The sequence below is a fragment of the Notothenia rossii genome, assembly GCF_949606895.1.
Source record: "Notothenia rossii genome assembly, chromosome: 2".
Taxonomy (NCBI): Eukaryota; Metazoa; Chordata; class Actinopteri; order Perciformes; family Nototheniidae; genus Notothenia; species Notothenia rossii.
The window spans coordinates 35,886,200-35,909,204 of NC_136904.1; the positions used below are offsets into that span (position 1 = coordinate 35,886,200).

Consider the following 23,005-nt stretch of genomic DNA (forward strand, 5'->3'; position numbering starts at 1 on the left):
ACTCTGCCTCGTGGTCTCTGTGTCATCCTGCCGGAAAACGGTTATGTGTCATGACACGTTCTTAATTGATGGCTAGTGTTACGTATGTATTTGAAAAGGAGCACCCAACGATAAGAGCCCACTGGTTTCACAACTACTTCAAAGTGAGAAAAACAATTACCGTAATTTTATACAAACTGTCCCATTGAATGACACTTTGTTCCCTTTTCACTACGTTTGAAGCAGATTTAATTGCAAATCAGGTAGTTAATATATTTGCCATAATATATCTGATTGTTGAAAAAAATCAGTTATAACATGAAAATAAACCCAATCATGTATTTAAAGATGTGCTTTTTGTTGTGCATAAACATTACATTACATTGCATTTAGCTGACGCTTTTATCCAAAGCGACTTACAATAAGTGCGTTCGACCGACAAAATACAAACTTGAAGAAAACAGAATCATATAAGTACATCAGGTTTCATCGAGCTAGAACATTTCAAGTGCTACTCAACTGGCTTTAGATAAGCCAGCCCTTTATTAGTATATAAGTGCTTTGTTAATAATTCTACAAAAAACTACAGAAAACATGTATTCTAACACTTGTTCTCCCTTTTATTTTATAATAAGTTTTTTAAACATGGAAATTCCCTAAAGCACAATCAACAGTATCTCCTCCAAATGACTCATTTTGAAAATACTAATGTACCTGTAGCTTTTCCATTGCTGCCTGTTCGGTGCCATGTAACACTGTGAGAATCTATTACCATATGTGCCCAGTAGGAGGCAACATTGCCTATGCCTTTATCAAGCAGAATGATGCAACTTGTTCCACTCCTGGGTAAACTTAATCTATTATATGTGGCATGGTCTATAACCCCTGAGGCAAATTTAAAAAGAGCAATAGATTAAAAACCTTGATAAAATGACAGTCTTTCTGACTTAGACTGATGTCAGGTATATTTGGCCACACTGTCAAAATTGAGCAGTTATATAAAGTAAGCTGTTTCATTATGCTTGTCTTACAATGGTTTGTTTAAAGCAAGTCTGAGATTTGCGAAACAAAAGCAGAAGTCTCTACATTGACACATTCAGGACTTTAACTAATAAAGTCTATATTGCCAATATGAGTGAACCCCTATTGTTTATGACTTTTAGCAATAGAAATCCAGCCCATGTTTATGTTTTTCGTCCAAGGAGGTGTTTTGGTGACCAGAGTCAGATTTAAATATGGACCTTCTCTGCAGCCCGGGGCTTTCATGAGAGGTGAAGAGGACAGGTGAGGAGCTTTGCTCCTGTCGTTGGGCGGATGTGTTGGCTTCATCCTGAGCTGGAGAAGGCCAGGCAATACTGAAGAGGTCTACAGAGGGCCTCGAGTCCAAAAGAGTGTCCCTGATCTGCTGGTTCTCCCGGGTCGCTGCCTGCCACACCACCTCCAACTCTTCCTCTATTTCCCTGGAGGAGACAAGAGAGGAGAGAAGACAAGGAAGCCAGTCAGGCGAGCCGATACAATGACTTACGTATACATCAAAACACAACAAACTTCTGGAAATGTAATTCAACCAGAAAGGCAGAGCATAATACAAAAAAATGAAGACTGAAAAACTAAAATGGACCTAAATGATTTAAAAGAAAAAACAATCTGGTGATCCATTTTCTAAGTCTTAATTGTTTCTACTCCTTGGGTTATGGTTATGAGCAGGATAAAAAAGATGTTGGACAACAGGAGCAAATGCGTAACAACGCACCACACATTTCCATTAAGAGAAATGCGCTGCAGTTTCAAAAATAATGCAAATTAAAAACACAAATGTGCCAAACCAGTTGCAAATTAAGAAAGATCTTCACCAACTTCACAACACATGGGCAGCATTTAGAAAATATTAACCAGCTGGATGAAAGATGCACAGCGTTTACTGAAACAACGCATTATAAAGTCTGTGTTTTTGGAAAGTTACCCAAAATGTAAGCTGTGTCGTCTTATTTTAACAGTTTGTTTACAGTATTCCTTCCAAGATTATTGCAGATCTGCTGTAAGCTAGCTAGCTAGCCTAGCTAACATAGTCATATTAAATATACTGACAAAACACTTAAAAGGCTAACTGTTTCCAGGTTCATTTTAGTTTTCCTTCAGGATCCTTTTTCCTGATGTACTACTCACGTTTGCCTCATGTGGCTGGAAAGTTCACCTGCTAAAAACTATTCCAGGGGAAAGTCAGGGGAAAACACTTTATTACATACCAAACATTTGCTTCTCTGGGCTATACGTACAGTAAATAAATGAAATACAGAAGAATAAAACAACGTAGACTGAGACTTTTTCCGGTTATTACCCGTCCCCTTGTGTGTTATGAAGGTTTTTCTGCATGTAAACGGTCTGCAGAGTCACACACCCTCAAATTACACCCTGTAGCGAGTAAAACTCTAACAAAGAAAAGACCTGTCTATGCTGCCCCAGAACGCCTCGTTGGGGATTTCTTTTTTTTCCATTGTTTTCTTCCTGGGTATGGTGATGTGCCCATACCCAAAAGGACCAATCCCCGGAGCACCTCACACACCAGGATCACTTGGCTAACTAACAGGGAGTCCCATTGACTTGCATAGAGCTCCTTGAACGCTGCTAATAGATGAGTTGGAATCGCAGAGAAATGCTCTCCGCAGACCCATTCTCACAGCGTTATAAACCTTTTTCTTACTCAATATCAAGCCACACTTATTGTTTTTACTTCGGCTGTGAGTGTTTGTGTATGCTCAGAATGAGTTTTGCTTGTTCTCGCTGAATCGCCGACCCGGAAGCCTGTCCGCTCCTCGCAGCAGCTCACAGCAGCAAGGAGCAGCAAGGAGCAGCAATGAGCAGCAACAAGCCTCGCAACGTCCCGACCAATCAGAGCACACTGGGCTCACAGGGGGGGGGAGGGGGGCCGGAGCTCCAACAAGCCGTTTAGGACAGAGTGAATAGAGAACCGCAGTGACGCGTCCTAAAACCCGGAAGTAAACTCCTTCCGGTTCCTTCGATAAAAAAAATCTCCCAATTTCTTTATAGGAATTTGGAAAATAGCTGGAAATAAGGTATGTGGTTGACACACATTTAAGAGATGGATCACGTTTTGTTCAGCCGGATAATATCCACATGTCTACCCTACTTTTATCATTTTCGAATCATAAATCTAGTCGCCAGAAGCAAAATGCTAACGTTATGCTATAAACGCACTACAGCAGGGTCGCTGCTCCAACGTCACGCCAACTTAAGATCCATATTCAAAACTTCAAAAGTTGAAGCGTTTGTTTGAACAGTTTGCAGGAGGCAGGTACTTGCTTTCAATCAGAACAGGGCAAACAAACTTAGCGGGAGTGTTTACGTGTTTGGTGTAATGACGTAAAACGGCCTGGACAACTTCTGTAGTCCTATTCAGCCACTTGTTAATAACTATTGTTTTTCAGACACGTAAACTCTTCAAAAATCACCAGGGGTCACTGCTATTTAACGTCGTAGAACAAAATGTGATCTGTCTCTTCAATTTGTGTCAAACACAGACCTTATTTCCAGCTATTTTCCAAAATCCTGTGGAGAAAATGCATTGCTTTTTGTCGAAGGAACCGGAAGTGGTAAAAATGCTAACTTACTTCCGGGTTTTGGACGCGTCACTGCGGTTCTCTATACTGGTGAATACACATCATTTACAGAGATGCTGTATAAGAAACCAATGTGAGTTTGGAAAATTGCACAATATAAATCTATTTTAGTAGACCTCAACAATGGAATTATGATCAGTAGAAATGTCCATGACATGGGACCTTTAAAGAGTGCAATAATCCTGCAGCGGATTCCTTCGAGTGCATCATGACCAGTGTCACAGTATCTGCTAAATCTGCTGTGCGACCGCCAGCACCATCATGTCTACAGCAGACAATGGTGACACCCGGGGGACACACACTGCAGCAGCTCCCAAAGCTTCTTTTCAAACTTGTATCTACATTGTGCAGAACAAGATTAAGTCTTCAACACTTTTCTTATCCAAAAACACTGGGCTGCTGCTGGGAATACAATTGCATGCATCATCTCCTTTCCAATTATTTCTAAAGTAGCGCCTGAAGCAAATGCTTTGGCATAACAAAGAAAGCAATGATCCACAGTGATATAGCCCTTCTTCCACTCATACCATAACGATGCCCATTGGAGATGTGTATAACTTCAGCAGAGCATCTCCAAGGAGATCTTTTTTCCTGTTATGTATTGTCACAAAGACTGTAATCTTGAAAAACTGGATTGGTTTTTCTCAGAAACTCTAAAAAGAATGGATCACTGAAGCTATATAAATGATTAAGCTGGACAAGGTAGATTCCAGACTGCAAAATAATGAGACAGAATCTGCTGAATTATGGATGACTGTAGGAAAGTACTTAATGTCATTATTAAAAATAAAAAAGGGGAAGACAAAAAAAAAGAATTAGAACGAAGGGAAAGAAAACTAAAAACTGCCTTTTTAAGTCAGTGCTGCTCTACAGTATTAATAATGCATGCTACCTGTGCTTTGAGATGAAAGTATATTGAGAATTTAAGGAAAGTAACAAAGATGATTTTTTGGCAAAAGGTGGGTTAACATCTGTATATTGGATTGGAAGGGGTTTAAATGGCAGGAAACATTTTTATGTTGATTCATTGTTCAAGTTGTTTTTTTCACTGTTTGTAATTTGTGAATCAATATTAAAGGGGGGAAAAGTAGTGCCTGAAGCATTGCGTTGTTATTGAAAAATAATGAGGCCCAAAGCAGCAATGGACTTCAGAATGGTTGTAGTTGGTTTAGTTGCATTTCCCGGTGTTGTTGGCTGAAGAGTGCTGGAATGAGTTAAATGGAAAAGTTTATATTGAATCACTTAATGGTCCCATGACATGGCCATTCCACATTGGTTTCTCATAGAGCATCTCTGTATAGTACAGTATGTGTACTATTCACTGAATTTCACTCTCTGTCGTAAACGCCTTGTTGGAGCTCCTGCGAGGGGGGGGGGGGGGGGGGGGCAGCTCGCCTACTGGCTCGCTGCTGCGAGGAGCTGACAGTGTGAGCTGGCTTACTGGTGTGGTTTCCTGCTTGCTGCGAGACTGCGAGACATCGCGAATGGACACGGGAAGGGTTCTGCAGCACCTACAGTGTAAGCGCGCCACAGTTTTGCCGCGCTGCGAGGCTCCACTAGCACCCCCCCGCCCCCCCCACTTTGAGGGTTTGTGACTCTGCAGATCGTTTACATGCAGAAAAACCTTCATAACACACAAGGGGACGGGTAATAACCAGAAAAGCATGACATGGGACCCTCTATGAAGGCAGGATTACAGTAATTTAATGTTAAACGGTCTTCATTTTTCTCATCACATCTTTTCACCCTCTGTCTTATTGGTTAGCTGGCCGACTCTGTTGTGATTGGTCAACTGCTTCGAGATGTCCCTAACAGAGACGGTCAAATTAAAGTGGCAGAGACATGGCAGAAATCCTACAATGAAGCGGGACAGTGAAGGGTTCTCCCATGAGAGGGCGATCAAGAGAAGAGAGAGAGCGGCCCCGTTGAGGGAGTTTACGGAGCAGAGTAAAAGACACAGAAAGAGAGAAGCACAATAACAAGTATATTTAGGTGTTTTTTTTTGTAAATAACCGACGGTGTCAAGAGGAAGTAAAGTCCCCTGGTTTGTCCCCTATACTCTAACGCCAGGCAGATTGTAAACAAAGTCACGTGACTGGGGGCAGATGACAGCGCTGACAAGGTGCGTTTCCCGCAGCGAGACGCTAAAATACTAATTGTTGGCTTATCATGTTGATTCAGCCACAATAGAAAACAAAAAAAAACTCTCGCTCTCTCCAGGGGGGCAGGTCAGACAAAAATGGCAAACGGGCTGTTGCCCAGGCAACATTAGCCCGTACCTGTGCACGTCCCTGCACTGAAGGGTTTGACAGTTCATTTTGTATTCATTTAAATGCACTTTGTAATGTGTCTGGGTCAAATTACTTGAAAAGTGAAAAAATAGTATTGCAACAGTACTACCTCTTTTTGTTACATTGGAGCTCTTTAACTGTTTGTTAATGCACTTTTTGATGTGCATGTATCATATGTATCCAATTGTATTTTGTATGTATGAAGACATGTATTAAAACTGCTATTATTGTATTCAGTTAAATGCACTTTGTGATGTGCCTGGTTAAGAAAAAAGAACCGGAATATTTTACTTCTAAAGCAAACAAATGTAATGGTACTTTTTATTTTTTATGCACTTTGAGATGCCTCAGATTCTGTTAAATTAATGCTAATTTGTTGTGTTTTTATGCTATTTTTGACGTACCTTTGTTAGATGAACAATGAATAAAAATGGCATGTTTTTCATCGCAGTAATATGTGTTGATTTAAAATGTGTCATTACCTGCTTTTTACAGGCCGCTGAATGTCTGGCCCAGCTGAATTTTGTAGTTATAAAATCTGGACCAACTGAATTTGTAATTGAATAGCCCTGCGGCTTAGCCTATCACGTAAACTGTGTTAAATCTCTAGCCAATAGAAGCACTAGTGTTAAATAGTGTTATGGAAGTGAAAAAGGAGTCCAATGGAGACGTTTCAGGCAGTGAGGGAGAGAAACCCCACTGGAGGGAACACAGGGATTTTAGCCTTTCCTAAGTATTAACATGTATGAAAACCTATAGAACACACTACAGCAGTGTAAAAGATTAAAAAAAAAAAAAATCATAAATTGACACATTATTGATTTGAAAATAATATGATGCAGTACACTACTATTACGTCTGGGTCTCTGTGTTTCATTAAAGCTTGGCTCTGTGTGTGTGTGTGGAACGAGCCATTTTGTGTGTGCGAGCGAGAGAAAGAGAGCGCACCGGTACCGGAGATCGTTGTTGTTAGCTTCTGGTGCTAGCAAGCTACGCTAAAGGATATAAGGAGTTTTTTCAACAACAAAGTGGAGGAGAGTCCTCTCCTGAGAGACTGAGAGACTCAGTGAGCTAAAGGACTCTCTCAGTGTTATCTCAGTGGGTCTCAAACGTTTTGGTCACCATTAATGTAAACAATTATGTCCGAGGCACACGTTTATATGATCATTATAGTTAAGTTAATTAATAAAAAATAAGAGAATAAATGAAAAACAGGTATGAAATACTATATGACAGCAAAACAAGAATAAAGTTTAAAAGAGTGATTTGTAAAATGTCCATAAAGAAAAAGTAAATCTGTTTACAGTTCTTTTTCATATGGGTGTTGAGAGATGTATCCATAGAACTCTTAATTTTGCTCTCAAAGTGCACCAGATGGATGCATTTAACTTCAATATTTAAAAATAAATCTTCCCGGGGGAGCTTGCCCCCGGACCCCCCTATGTAAGGTTCACACACCACCTATACAAATACCCCTTTACCTCTGCTTACACCTATATGCCGTGAGCTGATTATCGAGCCTTTATTATAACAGTCTGGTACACTGTGTATTTGCTGTGTATTTGCGTGGGGAATGTTGCAGTAGAAAATTCCACTGTAGCGACCGGTACATTAATGGGAAACCCTAAATGTTTGAGCACCCTCTATGAAACGTCAAGCTACCCCACAGCACCCCCAAAATAAATCTCTGGCGCCGCCACTGAGCCTGACTATTTGTGTTGGGGGGGGCCCGACTTTTTTTTTTCTCCAAAGAGGGGGCCTGACAGAAAAAATTTGAGAACCACTGAGCTACAGGAAAGGGTAACCCCCAAAAAACATTATAGGGATGCTTTTAAATCAAAACCTTTTGATGCAACAAACCATCTTGCTATACATTTATCCAGTAATGCCGAAATGTGAAAACTCTACTTTCTATCCAAGCACAGAGAAAACAATTCACTCAGTTGTATTACGTGTTGGAATTAATCTAAGTAAAGTTGAAGTGTGTGTGTCTGTACTGGCAAACAGCACTACATTATGTATTATGTAATCAAATGTGTTCCTGTCATGTAAAACTAGTTTTAGCACTGACAACTAGCAATCTTACTAATGGGCAGCCTGTGTGCCAAGTATCTGACACATTCTACGACTGGGTTCTAGTATGTTACTTATCCAAGTGTGATGACTACTGCTACAGGGGTGAAGAAAACTGAGAAGAGTAAAACAAAATATACTACTTAACTATGGTCCTTACTTAAATCTGCAAACAGTGTTCTTCCGTTGACGTGATCAGCAGGAAAATACATTTTAGCCACTTTCAAAAAAATCTAATTCAATTTAGAATATTTTCCATGCTTTGCCTTGGCATCAGACACCCCTTTTCAACAGGGGAATGAAGCTGTTATCTACACTCGATTTGAAGCCACCAGACTCTTTTGATAGTTAACAGAATTGTTACCTGCAGAACACAGGGGGTTGTTGCTCTACTGCTGCCTCGATTGTTACATGTGTGCTGTTGTGTGACTTTAGTATTTAAAATAGTTTGGCATTCGCCTGGCTGAATTTATGAAGAATTTGTCACAATTTATGACACACATAAGTTGAATACTTGATGCTGATTGGTCAATTTGGACATTCAGCTTTCTGCTCTTTTCCGTTAGCAGACCGCTGCTAAGCATAGAAGACTGTTACTAAGGATGCTCTGATCAATGGTCCGTGTGCAGTCATATCAATCCGCCGCTAGGAGTGCGGTCATTTTAACCCCTGCTGTGGCATGACAGAAATCCCTTTCGTTTATAGCATGATGAGTTATATTTGTTGAAAGCTTAAAACCTGTAGCTGAATTGTCCTCCAATAAAGAAAAGAAAAAGAAGAACAAGAAAGAGCTGAATGTCAGAGGAATCAGCAGAAGAAGACTGACAGGAAGTAAATGTTGTTACTATGTTACCAGACGGGTAAATGGAAAATAAAATGTGAAAAGACTTGGCCAGTTACAGAAAACCTCGAACTCAGTAGAATGGACTATATGTTCCGTTTCCGGGATCCTGCTCGCCAGGTCAAGGTTATTTTCTCATTAATATGTGGCTTGCTGCACATTATCCATCACATAGCGTTTGCCTACACTTCTTTTTAAATGACCCTTTATTTAGGTGGCTAGATTATGTTTTGCTGCTGCCTTCTCCAGAGCAGTACAATGCATTGTTGTTATGCAGGTTCTCCAAACTGGGGGCATTCCAACCACAATCTACTGGTGCTACACTTAACCATCCCTTAATGCTGCGGTGACAGTACAGCACTGACTAGCATTGTGACAGAGGCAATTTGCACACCAGCTCTACTGTACCAAAAGCTGCAAGGAATTTTTTCATCTCTACCCGTTTGCTGTTGTCAGGGGTACACATACAGTACAAACAACAAATTGCAAGCAGGTTTAACTGGAATGTGCTGAATAAACAGCCTTTGGCTCAACACATTAGTAAATTCGATCTAGCTGATAAAGTGGGGTTTTAGCATGCAATTTAGCATATTGGCGTTTCCATCGTTGTCTATGACATGCACTATTGGCTGAGTTGGCATGCTATGTATTTTTGATTTGCAGTGTTTAACCCTGTCATAATACACTCCAATACATCTCTCTCACACACTAAAACACATTCAATTGTGGCCAGAACAACGCTTTCTGCAATTAAAGTTTATAAATAAAACTGCTTTGAAATCAGTGTGCCATACTGGCATTCATCTTGTTTGTAGGGATCTTTTTAGCTGAAGCTGAAGTATTAAAGTAACGTGTTATAGCAGAAAGTTTAATACAGCGTATTTCTGGTATATTCCTTTTTAAATGTCACCTGATATATAAGAAGTGTGTTGAATTATGTTATCACTAATATATGTGTGTTTTTATGTGTGTATATATTCATGTGTGTTAAATTTGAATGGACAAATTACATTTTTTCCTCTTAATTATAGAGAGGTTTTTTATATATTCTTAAAACGATGTCCCATTTTAATTAAAAGTAGATTAGCGCAATAGTCTTTTCTTCCACTTTTATTTATAATCAAAAGGGTGTTTTTTTAGTTATTTCTAAGTAGGTAAGGTACAGTATAACCTGTGACTTCTACCTTGAGTAAAATGATTACCCATTGATAAATGTTTTTCAGAAAGTAATTTTGGGCTTTCAAGGGCAGAACTCAGTAGATTATCTGTAAGAGTCTTTTTGTATGATCTGTAAACTTAAATTAATTAACGAGAGAAATGTATGTGCGTTAATTTCTTGCAAAACTCATAAGAGGCCTGGAGACGATTGGGTCACACAGTTAAAGAGACAATGGTCGGTCTGAATTGTCAATAGATGTATTCATTCCAATTGAGCTGACTTCGAGGTGAGAGGAAATTCAGAGATGGCCTTAGGCTACAAGAACAGTTAACTTTTGTTAGTTAACTAATCCTATGGCCGTCATGGGACGATGACGTTTAAACATTTACAAGTATAGCTTTCATAAAGAAAGACATGTGACATTTGTGTGAGGGGCTGCAGGATAAAGATGTGTGTATTCATTGCAGTAGCTATATGTGATTATCAACTATACCTGTGTTTGTGTTTTATTGATTTATCTGTTTTATTCTTTCATGTTATGAGTGCTAAATTGCCACAACATTTTGGAGTAGTTGGTTTAAACAGTGTGTGTGTGTGTTAAAGGGGAATGGGTGTGCATTCTGTCATGACTCCAAAGCATTGATTGGGGGATCTGCCTGAGGGCAGACACACACACACACACACACACACACACACACACACACACACACACACACACACACACACACACACACACACACACACACACACACACACACACACACACACACACACACACACACACACACACACACACACACACACACACACACACACACACACACACACACACACACACACACACACACACACACACACACACACACACACACACACACACACACACACACACACACACACACACACACACACACACAGGAGATGTAGCAACAGATGGAATCAACAACTGCTGACTCATTTTTCTGGGGTCCCGCCTCAGAAGTGAAACCGGCCAATGGAGAACTCACTGGCTAGCTCGCCCAGAAGTGAAATCACCAATAACAAATAGCTAGGGAGTAGCAGGCGACAGAACTCCTGCCCACCTGTGTATAAAGGTTGTGATATTTTTATGCTTGATGCCCTTCTGACTGACCGTCTCTGATATCCGTATCGCACGGTAGTAGAATTAAGCCCAGAATACTCTGTATTTTTGTATTGTTGTGTTTTACCATTAAAACAGATGATTGTTTAACTAATATCCTGGTGCTTTTGAGTTCCTTCCTTTTATGATTTAAAACAGCTCATCAAAAGGACACGCGGAGCCGAGGTGGTTTTCAAAACACGTTGTGCTCCAACAAAGCACAACAGCACTTTTTCATCAAATTTACTCACAAGGCACAATGCAAGAATAAGTGGAGTGTTTCTAAATGAGGCAGCAATCACTGGGCTCAGCCAGGGTGTAGCACTGCATTCAGATCGCGTGGGAATATCTGTCAGAGTGTATGATTGTCAAAGGCTGAGACTTGGAAGTGTTCACACATTCAAGCTCAACTGATGATAATCAATCTTGATTTTCTGGGTGTTTTTCTTCCAGGACAGCTTTTTATTGTGACAATGAAAGGAATGGGGCTATTTCAGGGAGAGATGGATGATATTTGAGTGGCACTATGGTTATAAAATGATCGTAGTTGTCTTAAAATGTGAACTGCCTGTATTAAGTAGACATATGTGTTCATTTCCCACTAAATGTAGTTTTATAGCCCAATAAAACATTGAACAATCTGCCCTAACCTGAAGTTTTAATTAGCCACACCAACCATTTTATTAACCCAAGGAAGACCTGTTTGATACTCTGGTACTTTATCAACAGATGGCTATTTTCACTAATAATAATAATTTCTAATACATACAATGAATTGAATATTATATCTTCCAACAGTTGTAATGTGTAAAATGTCTTCAACTTCACAATACTGACCACAAAACACAACACAATTTTGACACATTTTAGCTGACAGGAAAATCATTATAGCCATGTTGGGAAATGATAATAACGTAATTTGGTTCATTTAACAAATGATTGATAACGCTCTTTTAAAAAAAGAAAAGCTTTATCCATAGTCCAGTGAAAGCTTTTCCTCTTGAAAATCAAGCAGGACATTTTTGTCAGGTCTAGTTTAGTTGTTATGATGAAAATCGCCCCAATTCCAAAATGAATCTGTACAGTAGGCAATTGAAAAATACTTTTGTAGCTTGAATTTTTATTTCCGTTTGTATTATTTTTGAATAACGTTTGAGCTGGCTTTGGTTGTTTTTAGGTAGGTCAAGTCAAATCTCGCAACCCATTGGTTATTAATTGACAGACATCAACAGATATGTGTGAAATCATGCAGATATACATCAAAGAAGTTTTCTCTTAACTCCATTCCATTATGCTACTGCAACGCAAACATTTCCCAAATTGGGATCAATAAAGTACTTATCTATCTTGTCTATCGATCTATCTATATATCTATCTGAAGTTGCTAATCGGAAAACAAACAATGACCATTGCACATAAGGGGTTGTCTTGTCCCGAATATCTGTTAGCTTCACCATAACTTCAAAAAATATTGCCTCTTGCCCCTAGAAGGTTATGGTCATCGGCTAATGGTCCGGCTGAGGCCACTCAAGTCCACCATTGACACTTTTTCGCCTTTAGTTTAGCTGTTGATGACTTGGGTAATTTCGTGTTTGTTTTTTTAAGGTGCCTGTGACCAAATTGTTTTATGGTTTGAAATTTGCTGCTTAAAATGACCATTTGTGCCTGGCAAACTTCTTCCTTTATTACAACGGGTTTTGCCAATATATCCAATTTATTCAAAAAAATAAAAATGTGTAGTAAAACTGTGAAGCAACATTTGTTTTTGTGTGAAACAGCTCAATGAACTACATCTCCCGCACCACACACCAAGACGGCCATCACGTTAGCACATTTCACTTCTTTCTTTCAGAATGAGGCGAAAAGTATTAAAAGAGGTGAAAATCACTACAAGTCTGGGCATGTTGAGAGCTGTACATACACAAAAGGGGAGTTAGTCGATTCCGTAAGAGCCAGCATGCGGGACCGGGATTCTGGGATTTGTAGTCTTTCTAATTGCGTATTTTTCATAGTCTTATATTTCAACAGTTTTACGACAAACTGTGACTTTTTTGACATGGAAATTATTTTTTAATATTGACAAACATCATGTTTAATTTGTGGCACAATTCAAACGGGATCGAAAGATAAGTTTTCTCTCTCCATTGACTTCAATACGTACTTTTTCTGAAATAAGGTCCCATGGGCGGGACTTCGCCTCTCTATAGCTTTATTCAGCACAATGTTCAATTTGATGAGCGCATTTTGATGTTGTCCTTTCATATTTGTGTTGAAGTTCTATTAATTCTGGCCATCCACGTGACGCTCATTATATATATGCGTGTTGTTTTTATGAATGAACTTGTTTCACAAAGAAATGACGGAGGCATAAATAATAATAATAATAATAATAATAATAATAATATATTTGATTTATATAGCACACTTTAAAGACAACGTCATCTCAAGGTGCTTCACAAAGCTATAAGGATTTTTTTTTAAAAAGATATCTAAAGGAGCATATTGGATAAAATATGGCAATATAAAAAATAAAAGGTTAAGAGAATGAAAGGTTTAAAAATAAATAAATAAAGTAAAGGACAGTAAGTAAAATGTGGGTTGGAACAGGTGGGTCTTGAGGCATTTCCTAAAAACTGAGAGTAATAGTTATAACACAAAGAAGTCCAGCTCCAAGGAAACATAATTACCTATGTGGGCTGTTATTGTTATAATGACTGATGATGAGCTCTTGCGTCATATGCTGTTCATACGTCAGCTACTGAAGCAATTAGCTACCCTGCCTGGACTCAGTTACAGTTAGCCACTCATTATGATGGATGAATGCACACATTTTGTACATGTGTATTTAAAACTACAGCCTGCCTGTTTGAAGAGGATGGTGCTCTGTTTCTCCATCTCAGGCTTAAAGCTAGAAAAGGGCAATGTTGTGTTAGAAATGATTATTGGTGACTCAGTTTAGCTGGAATTAATAGGTACACACTAAACTATCAAAAAAGCATTGTTAAGGGTCGAGGATGCACTTTTGTATCTGTTGCCTTTTTTGTTTTTAATGCATTGTAAGAAACAACAAGATGGATACTAATGATCTGAATACTACTAACTCGACTGTTATGTACTCCATGCTGCCTAATACATTATTGAATAACTATGCAATTACCAGCAGATTGTTCAAACTGAAATAGACTCCAGCAATACGTTTTCTCTGCATCACATGACTACCACTCACAATGTAAGTGTTCATAGCAACTGCTTAAGGAACCACATCCGTGTTACCTCTCACAGTTGCTAAATGTTATATATAAAAAATATTTTGAGGCAAATTTGTTATCCCCTGACTTTTCTTCTTGGGCTATCACAAGGTTGACATTTGTGGTTTGGGGTTAAATGTTGCATCAATTGTTAGAGGGATTGATACAGAAAATGTTTCATGTCCCCTGAAGATTGACACTTGTCCAATGTTTTGGTTTAGGACCACATACCTGCAAAACTAAAGATAGATTCCCATCAGTCACATATTTACAAAATGTAAGCATGCAAACAAACTAGACTATACCGATGGTATCCGATGAATCAGGATAAACACCTTGGGACCATTGTATTATGTACTTTAGTGCAATGATTCCTCAACGTGAGAACTATTGCATTACTAGTTAGTCACAAGGGTATAAGACTGTAAACAATCCTGGTTCAGCACACATTATATATTCTGGACATAAATATGACCATATTTTTTCAAAAGTACCTTGTTTAGTCTGGACTTTCTGTACTTTCAATTTGATCCAAAACGAAATGACAGGTTTTGAAACCTCACCACACCATTGTGTGGACCAAACAGCCGAACATCGGTTTGACGCAAACAGGTGGTCTCAGTCAGGATCAAATCAAACAAGATCTGTTTTTGGATGGCTTGGACATTAGGACTGATAACAGAAAGTTCTGGCAGGAACCAGAAATTGTAAAAAAAACTAAAATGAGCGGAAGTAGCAAAGAAGGATACCATTGGCTCGATTACTTAATAAAGAGTCATTTGGTCAAAACAACAAGCTAACATCAGACGCACTTCTCTCTATAAACCAATCAATTGGTAATATAGGATGACATAACTTATGTATGCAATGCAATGACGACAGGTTATTGGTATGCCATATAGATCTGGGGCCGTATTCACAAAGGATCTTAGGGCTAAAAGTAGCTCCTAACTGGCGAATTTAGGAGAAACTCCTAAACATAATGGGCGTGTCAGTCTTAAATTTAGGACTCCTAATTTTATTCACTAAGAGCAATTCACAAAGTATTTTAGGCCTAAAAGTAGCACCTAAGTTTAGGAGAGCTTAAAAGTCCTCGAGAGGACTCCTAACTCAGTAAGACCTATTCACAAAGAATCTGAAAATGGCTGCGAGACGAAATGTTTTGGAGACAATGGAAGACTGTGAATTGATCAAGAGATATAGGCAAAATCGTGAGGGTATTAAACTTGTTGTGGAATTAGTGCAGGATGCAATAACATCCCCGACTAACAGGAATAACCCGATTAGTCCGGAAATAAAATGTTTGGCAACACTACGATATTTAGCAACAGGGAAAATGCAACTTTGCAATGCCGACGATTTAGGAATATCGCAACCATCAGTCAGCCGTGCCATAAACCAAACCATCAACGCGCTCTCTAGACCACATATCATCCAACAGTTTATCCGGTTTCCTTTGGACAATCAACAACTACACAGGATCAAAGCCAACTTCATGGCAATTGCAGGTATGCCCGGTGTGGTCGGTGCTATTGACGGGACGCACATAAAAATAATTGCGCCCTCAAAAGATGAGGACGTGTTCGTCAATAGAAAGAAAGTACATTCCATCAACACGCAGATTGTTTTCATTCATCATGATAGGGGGGCTTTAACGGCGGTATGGGCTGTTATTGAAAGTGTTTAAGTGCTGGAAATATGCTCATTGGATAATAGATTGCGGGGTGCTTTTAATTGCCTCCTTGATTTAATGCAATTTACGTATTTTTATTGTTTGCTCTCTCTCTTTAACGTGCATATACAACGTCATTATCGTGGTCTGCACAAACTTGTCATCATGCGTGTATTCTGCTAACTGCACTGTCCATAACTATTTGATTGGAATACATTTCTAGCCTAGGCTATTTCCTTGTTTTAGTGGGCTCGTTTGTGGGATGTTGCGGATGAGTTTCACCGAGACCGCCTGCTCTGAACAACCAATCACCGTACTGACCGCTTCTAAACTCATACACGAGAATCGACGTAATCCATAGCAACGGCGCGTCACTCTTAGTTCACTCTTAGTGATTTATCCTTAGTATGAGTAGGTCTCAGCGGCTTTGTGAATAACTTTTAAGAAAAAACTCCTACGTAAAATGTTTTAGCGCGAGTTAGGAGCACTCCTAGCGGTAATATAAAATGCTTTGTGAATACGGCCCCAGATTTATACAACACCAAGGTGAACCTACCATCATGAAATGCCCATATTACTAATCTATAATGGTCAAAGGATCATTTCAAGAGAAATTGCTTATTTTGTTGTTCAGATATTGCTTTTTTTCTTAGAAACACTTTGGCAGGACAAAATTAGTTGTTGATGGGGTTTGAAACTGTATTTTCAATTCAATTTCAATTCATCAAGGCCATGTGAGCTTGCGTGCTTTATCTTGACAGCATTTATTTTACGTGGAGAAAAAAAGAGAAACATTCTCTAATCAAGTTAAGATTAATTAATGCTGTTTTCCTGAGTGATGGATTAAAAACAGTTTGTCCCTTGTATCCTTTCAGTTCAGACCCTCACAAACTCAACCACCTGCTAATTGCCTCCAACCCTAACAGCATCCACAGATGCGTTACCCATGGCAACTGCAGTCTTGATTGCTTCCTTTTGAAGCTACTCAGACAGATTACAAAGCTAAATCACAGAGCTAAAATAGATGGAAAATTCAACAGGAGTGTGTCTATTTGTGTAGGAGTGTTTTGGTGTGATAGTGGTGGGGACCGTGAGGCTGCACAGCTGCAGTCTGACCTGTAGCTAAGAGCTCAGCAGCAGCTCCACCAACTCAGTACGTCTCCATTACAACTACAGCTTCAGTAAGCTGCAGCCACCTCAGGATTTGGTCTATCGCTCTGCAACACAACAACTCCCCGCCACAGACCTCGCCCTGTCAGCACACTGACATGATTCACTGTCTTTCTGAGCAGAAAGGGCTATAAAGGACAGTCTGGCTATACCAGCCTCAGCATTTGACAATCATTTTTTATTACCACTCCAACAGAGTCTTTGTGCTGCTGTTTCATAACCAAAGGGAAGTGAGCCATTTCACAAATGCAAATGGTTCATTTAATAGTAATAGATCCAGACGGATAATGCTATGGCTGAGCAGTAGTGAATTGTGTGTAACATTCACACATGTCAATGGCTTTTCTATATTGAATCTGGCTTTTTTCTAGGATCAATATTTTAGAAGAGGGTCCCAGTGCCATGCTTTGGGCGATACTCAGCCACCATTACATCAACTTTTTTTTTTTTAAATATAAAGAGTTTGCCCTATTTAATAAAAGTGTTCACTCCTGGATTTACTCTCTGTACAATATGTCAACTCTGGCTTCTGTTTTATTGTGCAAAATGTGTTATGGAATTGCAAGGTACATTGTAGTGTAACACTATAATAAACAAACATGATGACTGTGTTTTATTTCTGTAGAATTGAGAAATGGTGTCTTGGTTGTAGCTCTACAAATGGGTTATGGATTATCCATGTGAGTAAAGTGCTGCTGTTAGCAAAGTACTCATAATGTTTGGCAATGCCAATATACTTGCTTTAAACTGAAATACAAACCCTCTAGAGAAAAGCTCAAGAGCAATGGATACAACAAACTAAATTACAAATAATTACCTACATACCGATTCTTTGTATTTGTTTTGACATTTTGAGCCACTACGAGAAGTACAAATTATAAAAGATGTGGTCACAGCATTACTTAAAACCTCTAATGACCGATACCATAGGAAAACTAACAAACGCTAAATGAAGACTAAGCCATGACCCTTTCAGAACCACTCCTGAACCTGATAGGAAACCAGGAGATAATCAAATACAACCACAATCAGTTTATCTGCATTCATGGGCTTTAGCATCAATTATGCATGAAATTCTAAGTGTGTAAGCCATTTCCATAAACTAACGTCAGCAATTTACACTGCTTGTTTCCCAGCGTGTGAAAACAGGAGAGATTAAGACTGCAACAACAAACGCTCCAACATGCCTTAAAAGAGGAAGAGAAAATTACAACTGAACCACTGTTTCCCCGAGCTGAAACATTTATAGATATCCACACAAGTTTACACTGCACCTTGGACTATTGTCTTTGTTGAAAACATATTCATTATTATGTTTATTATTATGTTACCGCGGTGAGGCCATCCACTGCCTGAATTTCGTTGTTTTTGGAATATCGTTTTTCTGGTAAAGATGGCCTTGAGTGAGGCGATGGTTGTGAAAGATAGGGGAGCGTAACCATGGTTCTGCACCAGGCAGCTCATGATACTGAAGACTTGTAAAGGGAGGGGTATTTAGTTGGTTGCATTCTGCATCCTCCCCACTAGATGGCACTAAACACTAAACACTAGAGCTCTTAGTAGTTCCCTGATACTTTCCAAACACTATAAGTAAACACCATTTTTTATTGACATATAAATGAAGCCTACAAAAATGTTCACAAAAAGACGATTATAGACATATTGACAATAGCATAAAACTTATATAGATCCTATTCTCAAACAATTCTCAGTACAGTCTTCATCAATCAATTTTAACCAATTATAATGCGTCCGCCACAAAGTACTTTACTCAATTAACCCCAAAACAAATTATATATATCTCTGATCATGTGATAGAACATTGAATAAAAGCATACAATATATATACTTTTAAAGGGGAGAAAGTCATTTAAAAACTCATCCCCTTCTAAGCTCCTGGAAGTCTCATGCAGTGCTGCCTCTCTGGAGGCTACCCAGAACTCAGCAGGCAGGCGGCAATCACAACCTATCAGCACGTCTGCTGCAAAACCACGGGCAGAATACAAAGCAGTGGATCAGAGAGAAAATAAAATAAGGCAGAGATAGATTTATTTTCGCCCGTATGGAGGTTAGAAGTTTGACTTTAGCCAAGTGGATTGCTTTTCTTGGCTAAGAACAACTACACTGCATGTCATGTTTTTTGCTGTGGCTGGTGAACAAGTCAAGTAGCCTTGTAGTTTTGCTGAAATTATTTAGTTACCTTGCACGGCATACCCGCGACATTACAAAATCACAGAAGAATCAAAAGGTCAAGCAAAAATCGAACTGGTCAGGCTACAAGTACTGTTATACAGCAATGGCAGGCCATAAAGAGTTTAACATAGATAATTCAACAGCATAAGTTACATCAGAAATTGAGAGTATCGTCTTTTGCAGACTGACTTCACGAAGATATTTATTGGCTAGTAGGAGCACTTGCAAAGTATTTTTAAGTTTCCAATGATGACTTATCAGATGATCTTGTGTAAACAAACCATCAGGTGCTTCAGGCTAATTATTTAGAGGTCAGTCAGGGTTTCACCCACATCCAACTCCTCCCATACTCCCAATGAATCACAGGGTGAATGCACTTTCACAATACCAGACTACAGTGGTTTGTGGTGTCTCAAAGCTGGTGCAAGTGTGTGTGTGTGTGTGTGTGTGTGTGTGTGTGTGTGTGTGTGTGTGTGTGTGTGTGTGTGTGTGTGTGTGTGTGTGTGTGTGTGTGTGTGTGTGTGTGTGTGTGTGTGTGTGTGTGTGTGTGTGTGTGTGTGTGTGTGTGTGTGTGTGTGTGTGTGTGTGTGATTTGTCATTACGATGCCCCCGGGGCAGAGCGGGACAGGATCTTCTAACGATCTGATTAGCCAGCTTTCATTTGATAGCAGCATGCAGCAGGCCCAGTGACCAAGCTAAAAACAGACATAACAGCGGGGGAATAAAGGGGGAGCGGTAGTGCGTTTCAGGAGCAGTAAAGTTCCAGTCAAGTTTTTATAGGTCATATGTAGCAGTAAGAATATCATAAATAAAGAGTTCCAACTCAAACGGTTGGCTATTAGAAATGTCCATTTCCCCCTATAACTGAGTGACAAGCTCCTTCATTTCAGGTATTAGTAGTTGTGTGTGATAAATAAGGATACATTCAGCACTACCCTCACCAGTACAATTACATTTGCTTTAGCAGAGGTCTAAGATGTACAAGCATTGTTTATTTAAAAGATGACACTTCTCTTCCTTCCTTTCTTCCTAAATACTTGCATATAGTAATTTTGAAAAAGAACACTTACACAATACAATACATACCATATGAAAAACATGTTTTATTCTAGCATTTACCGAAACCAATTACTGCCCACCAGCCTATGTTGTTTGTCACAGCAGTAGGCCATTCTCTGTAGCTCTGAAATAAAATGCCTCGGGTACTACTTAATGCAAATCCTGCAGTGAATCAGATATGGTGGTTCCACTGCAGCAATTTGTCATGTGTGAATAAGAATGGAAGCTAGGAGGATTGCTAGAAATCGATGGTCCTGATTGAGTTAACAGATTAATTTAGAGAGAGCAGTTAAGACTTTTGCTGTGTGAAATGCTTTATTTTAGAAAGGCGATGTGTTGTAATGTGTGTTTCTGTATGACTGGTTTGTTTATGTCTTGTGTGCTTCACTTGTTATATTGTTTGTTGTGGGTTCAAACACATTTATTAAAAGATCAATCCGTCAGTATGTTACTTAACTGAACACATTATAAAACTAGAACAGTACTCCTAGAGTTCAGGTCTCGACCAAGGCTATTTCCTCAAGTAAAGTAAAACTAATTCCAACCTTCTAGAAGTCGTGTTAACTGCCAAAACATCCAGGTGTTATCCTTTTACTTTGCCATTGTCATATATAATGGTTATAGGCCTGAAATAAGCAATTCAAATGATGAGGATATAAATGATTTTATTTTATTTCAATATTTTATTTGATGAAATATATGTAAATTATATGCATTATAATCCACTTAGAGCTAGTTTGAAAAAAGTTAAACAGTTCATATTTCCCTTTCTTTCATCTGTTTTCTATTGCCCCTAAGTTTTACAAGATTTGATTTTAAAACATTTTCATGTACGTTAAGAATTTTGACTGAAAAAAGCATCATAATGTCAAGTCATTAGCTGATAGCTCTGAAATTCAACTAACGCTAACCAGGTCTTCTACTGTGGTCTCAACTACCATTAGTTTTTCTAAATATGGCATTAAGAGTGACCAAGGAATAGAAAGCATTAATCGCTCAATCACATATTTTTTCTGGATATCAGCCGATAACAATCTGCAACGCATCAGTCTGGTTATAGTTTAATTATTTTCTAACAGTTTTGGGTCAAAGAAGTTGCTAGATGGACTAGCCTTACTTGATAAATGGGCAAACGTTGATATGTGTGTCGTGCTGTTTTTCCATATTCCTTATGGCAAACCGACAACAAACTAACAGAACTCACCAAAAGCACATTTATCTTTATTTCATGTATTTGGCCACTTGGGGGCAGTGCAACAAGTTGATAACTAAATATTGACATATTATCACCTTATGTATTTGATGTGACAAATGTGTTTGAGAACGGTCGCTTGAAGACTTGAGACCGAGGCATATACGTACTGAGCAGGGCTTGTGATTTAGTGTTCTCTAGGGACAAACTTTATAAAAACTGCTTCTGAATTAAAGAAATTCTATAATTTCTGTGTTTCAGAAATGTATCAAGAGCTTAAATAAGACAATCATTGGTTTAACTTGTTTTCTTTTGAAGGAAACAATGTAAGAAAAAGCCAGATATTCACAGAAGAGCTGTACCCGATCGGATTTTCTAGACATCTCTGTGTTTTGTCAGCAACTGTTTTGTTGATGTGAAAGGCTCCGTCTCCATGCATACTTTAGCGCTGCATCTCTCTCTCCGCCCTCCCTCCAGCGACACACACATCCTCTTTCTCCTCCTCCTCCTTTCATTCACACTTTCTCTCCCTATCCTCCTCCCTTTTTCTGCCCGCCTGCTCCTTACCGTTTCTCCTCTACCCTCTCCTCCCTCTCCCTCTCTCTCTGCTCCTCGCTCCCCTCCTACCGTTTGGACTGCAGCAGTCTCTCCTCAGCGTCCTGCCTTTCTCTCAGCAGCCTCTGCAGGTGAAGGATCTCCCTCTGGTAGGAAGCTGTCCTCCCCTCCGCTGCCTCTTCCAACCCTGCCAGCCTGGTTGACGCTTGGCTCCGGTACACCTGCACATACAAACACACATAAACACACAGGAATGAGATGTGGAGTGTTGCTATGAAGGAGGAGGATTTCCATGAAGGACAGCGCAGCAGAGACAACTGGAGTGGAGGAGGGGGAGTCACACACATTGGGACAAGGTGAGGAACGACACACACACACTAAACTGCAGATCTTCTGTGGAAACGCTGGTGTGGCTGCATCTGTATGTCTAAGGGCTTATTTGTTTGGGTGTGTGTGCAGCCAATGACAGTTCTAGACCGGAGTTTAAGTCATTGTATCAGCAGATCAGCAGCTGTTGAGCTGCGGACAGTTCAGAACTACTGCAGTTAGTGCAACACACACACACACACACACACACACACACACACACACACACACACACACACACACACACACACACACACACACACACACACACACACACACACACACACACACACACACACACACACACACACACACACACACACACACACACACACACACACACACACACACACACACACACACACACACACACACGTTTCCTGTTATACGGAGTAACCTCAATTCATGCAAAAATAAAAGCCTTGTCAATAAAGACAATAAAGCAATAG

General features: G+C 39.4%; 2 protein-coding genes across 9 annotated transcripts in view; one reads left to right on the top strand and one right to left on the bottom strand.

The window, feature by feature from the left end:
• Positions 1–304: 304 nt before the first annotated feature.
• The window catches only part of cep89 (centrosomal protein 89), a 157,029-nt gene continuing 134,328 nt past the window's right edge, over positions 305–23,005 (bottom strand). For 7 of the 8 annotated variants that reach the window (XM_079667242.1, XM_079667244.1, XM_079667246.1 and 4 more), the window contains 2 exons: positions 22,263–22,411; positions 305–1,439 (listed from right to left, as the gene is read on the bottom strand). In XM_079667242.1, coding sequence (XP_079523368.1) covers positions 1,139–1,439; positions 22,263–22,411 — 450 coding nt within the window. In that variant the 3' untranslated portion in view covers positions 305–1,138. The remainder of the gene's footprint in view (positions 1,440–22,262; positions 22,412–23,005) is intronic. The other variant, XM_079667249.1, reaches the window with a different exon arrangement.
• Positions 22,282–23,005, top strand: part of LOC307030673 (E3 ubiquitin-protein ligase RNF182) — a 28,931-nt gene continuing 28,207 nt past the window's right edge. Inside the window, exon 1 of the mRNA XM_079667251.1 lies at positions 22,282–22,546. Within this exon, the coding sequence (XP_079523377.1) occupies positions 22,483–22,546 (64 nt within the window). The 5' untranslated portion in view covers positions 22,282–22,482. The remainder of the gene's footprint in view (positions 22,547–23,005) is intronic.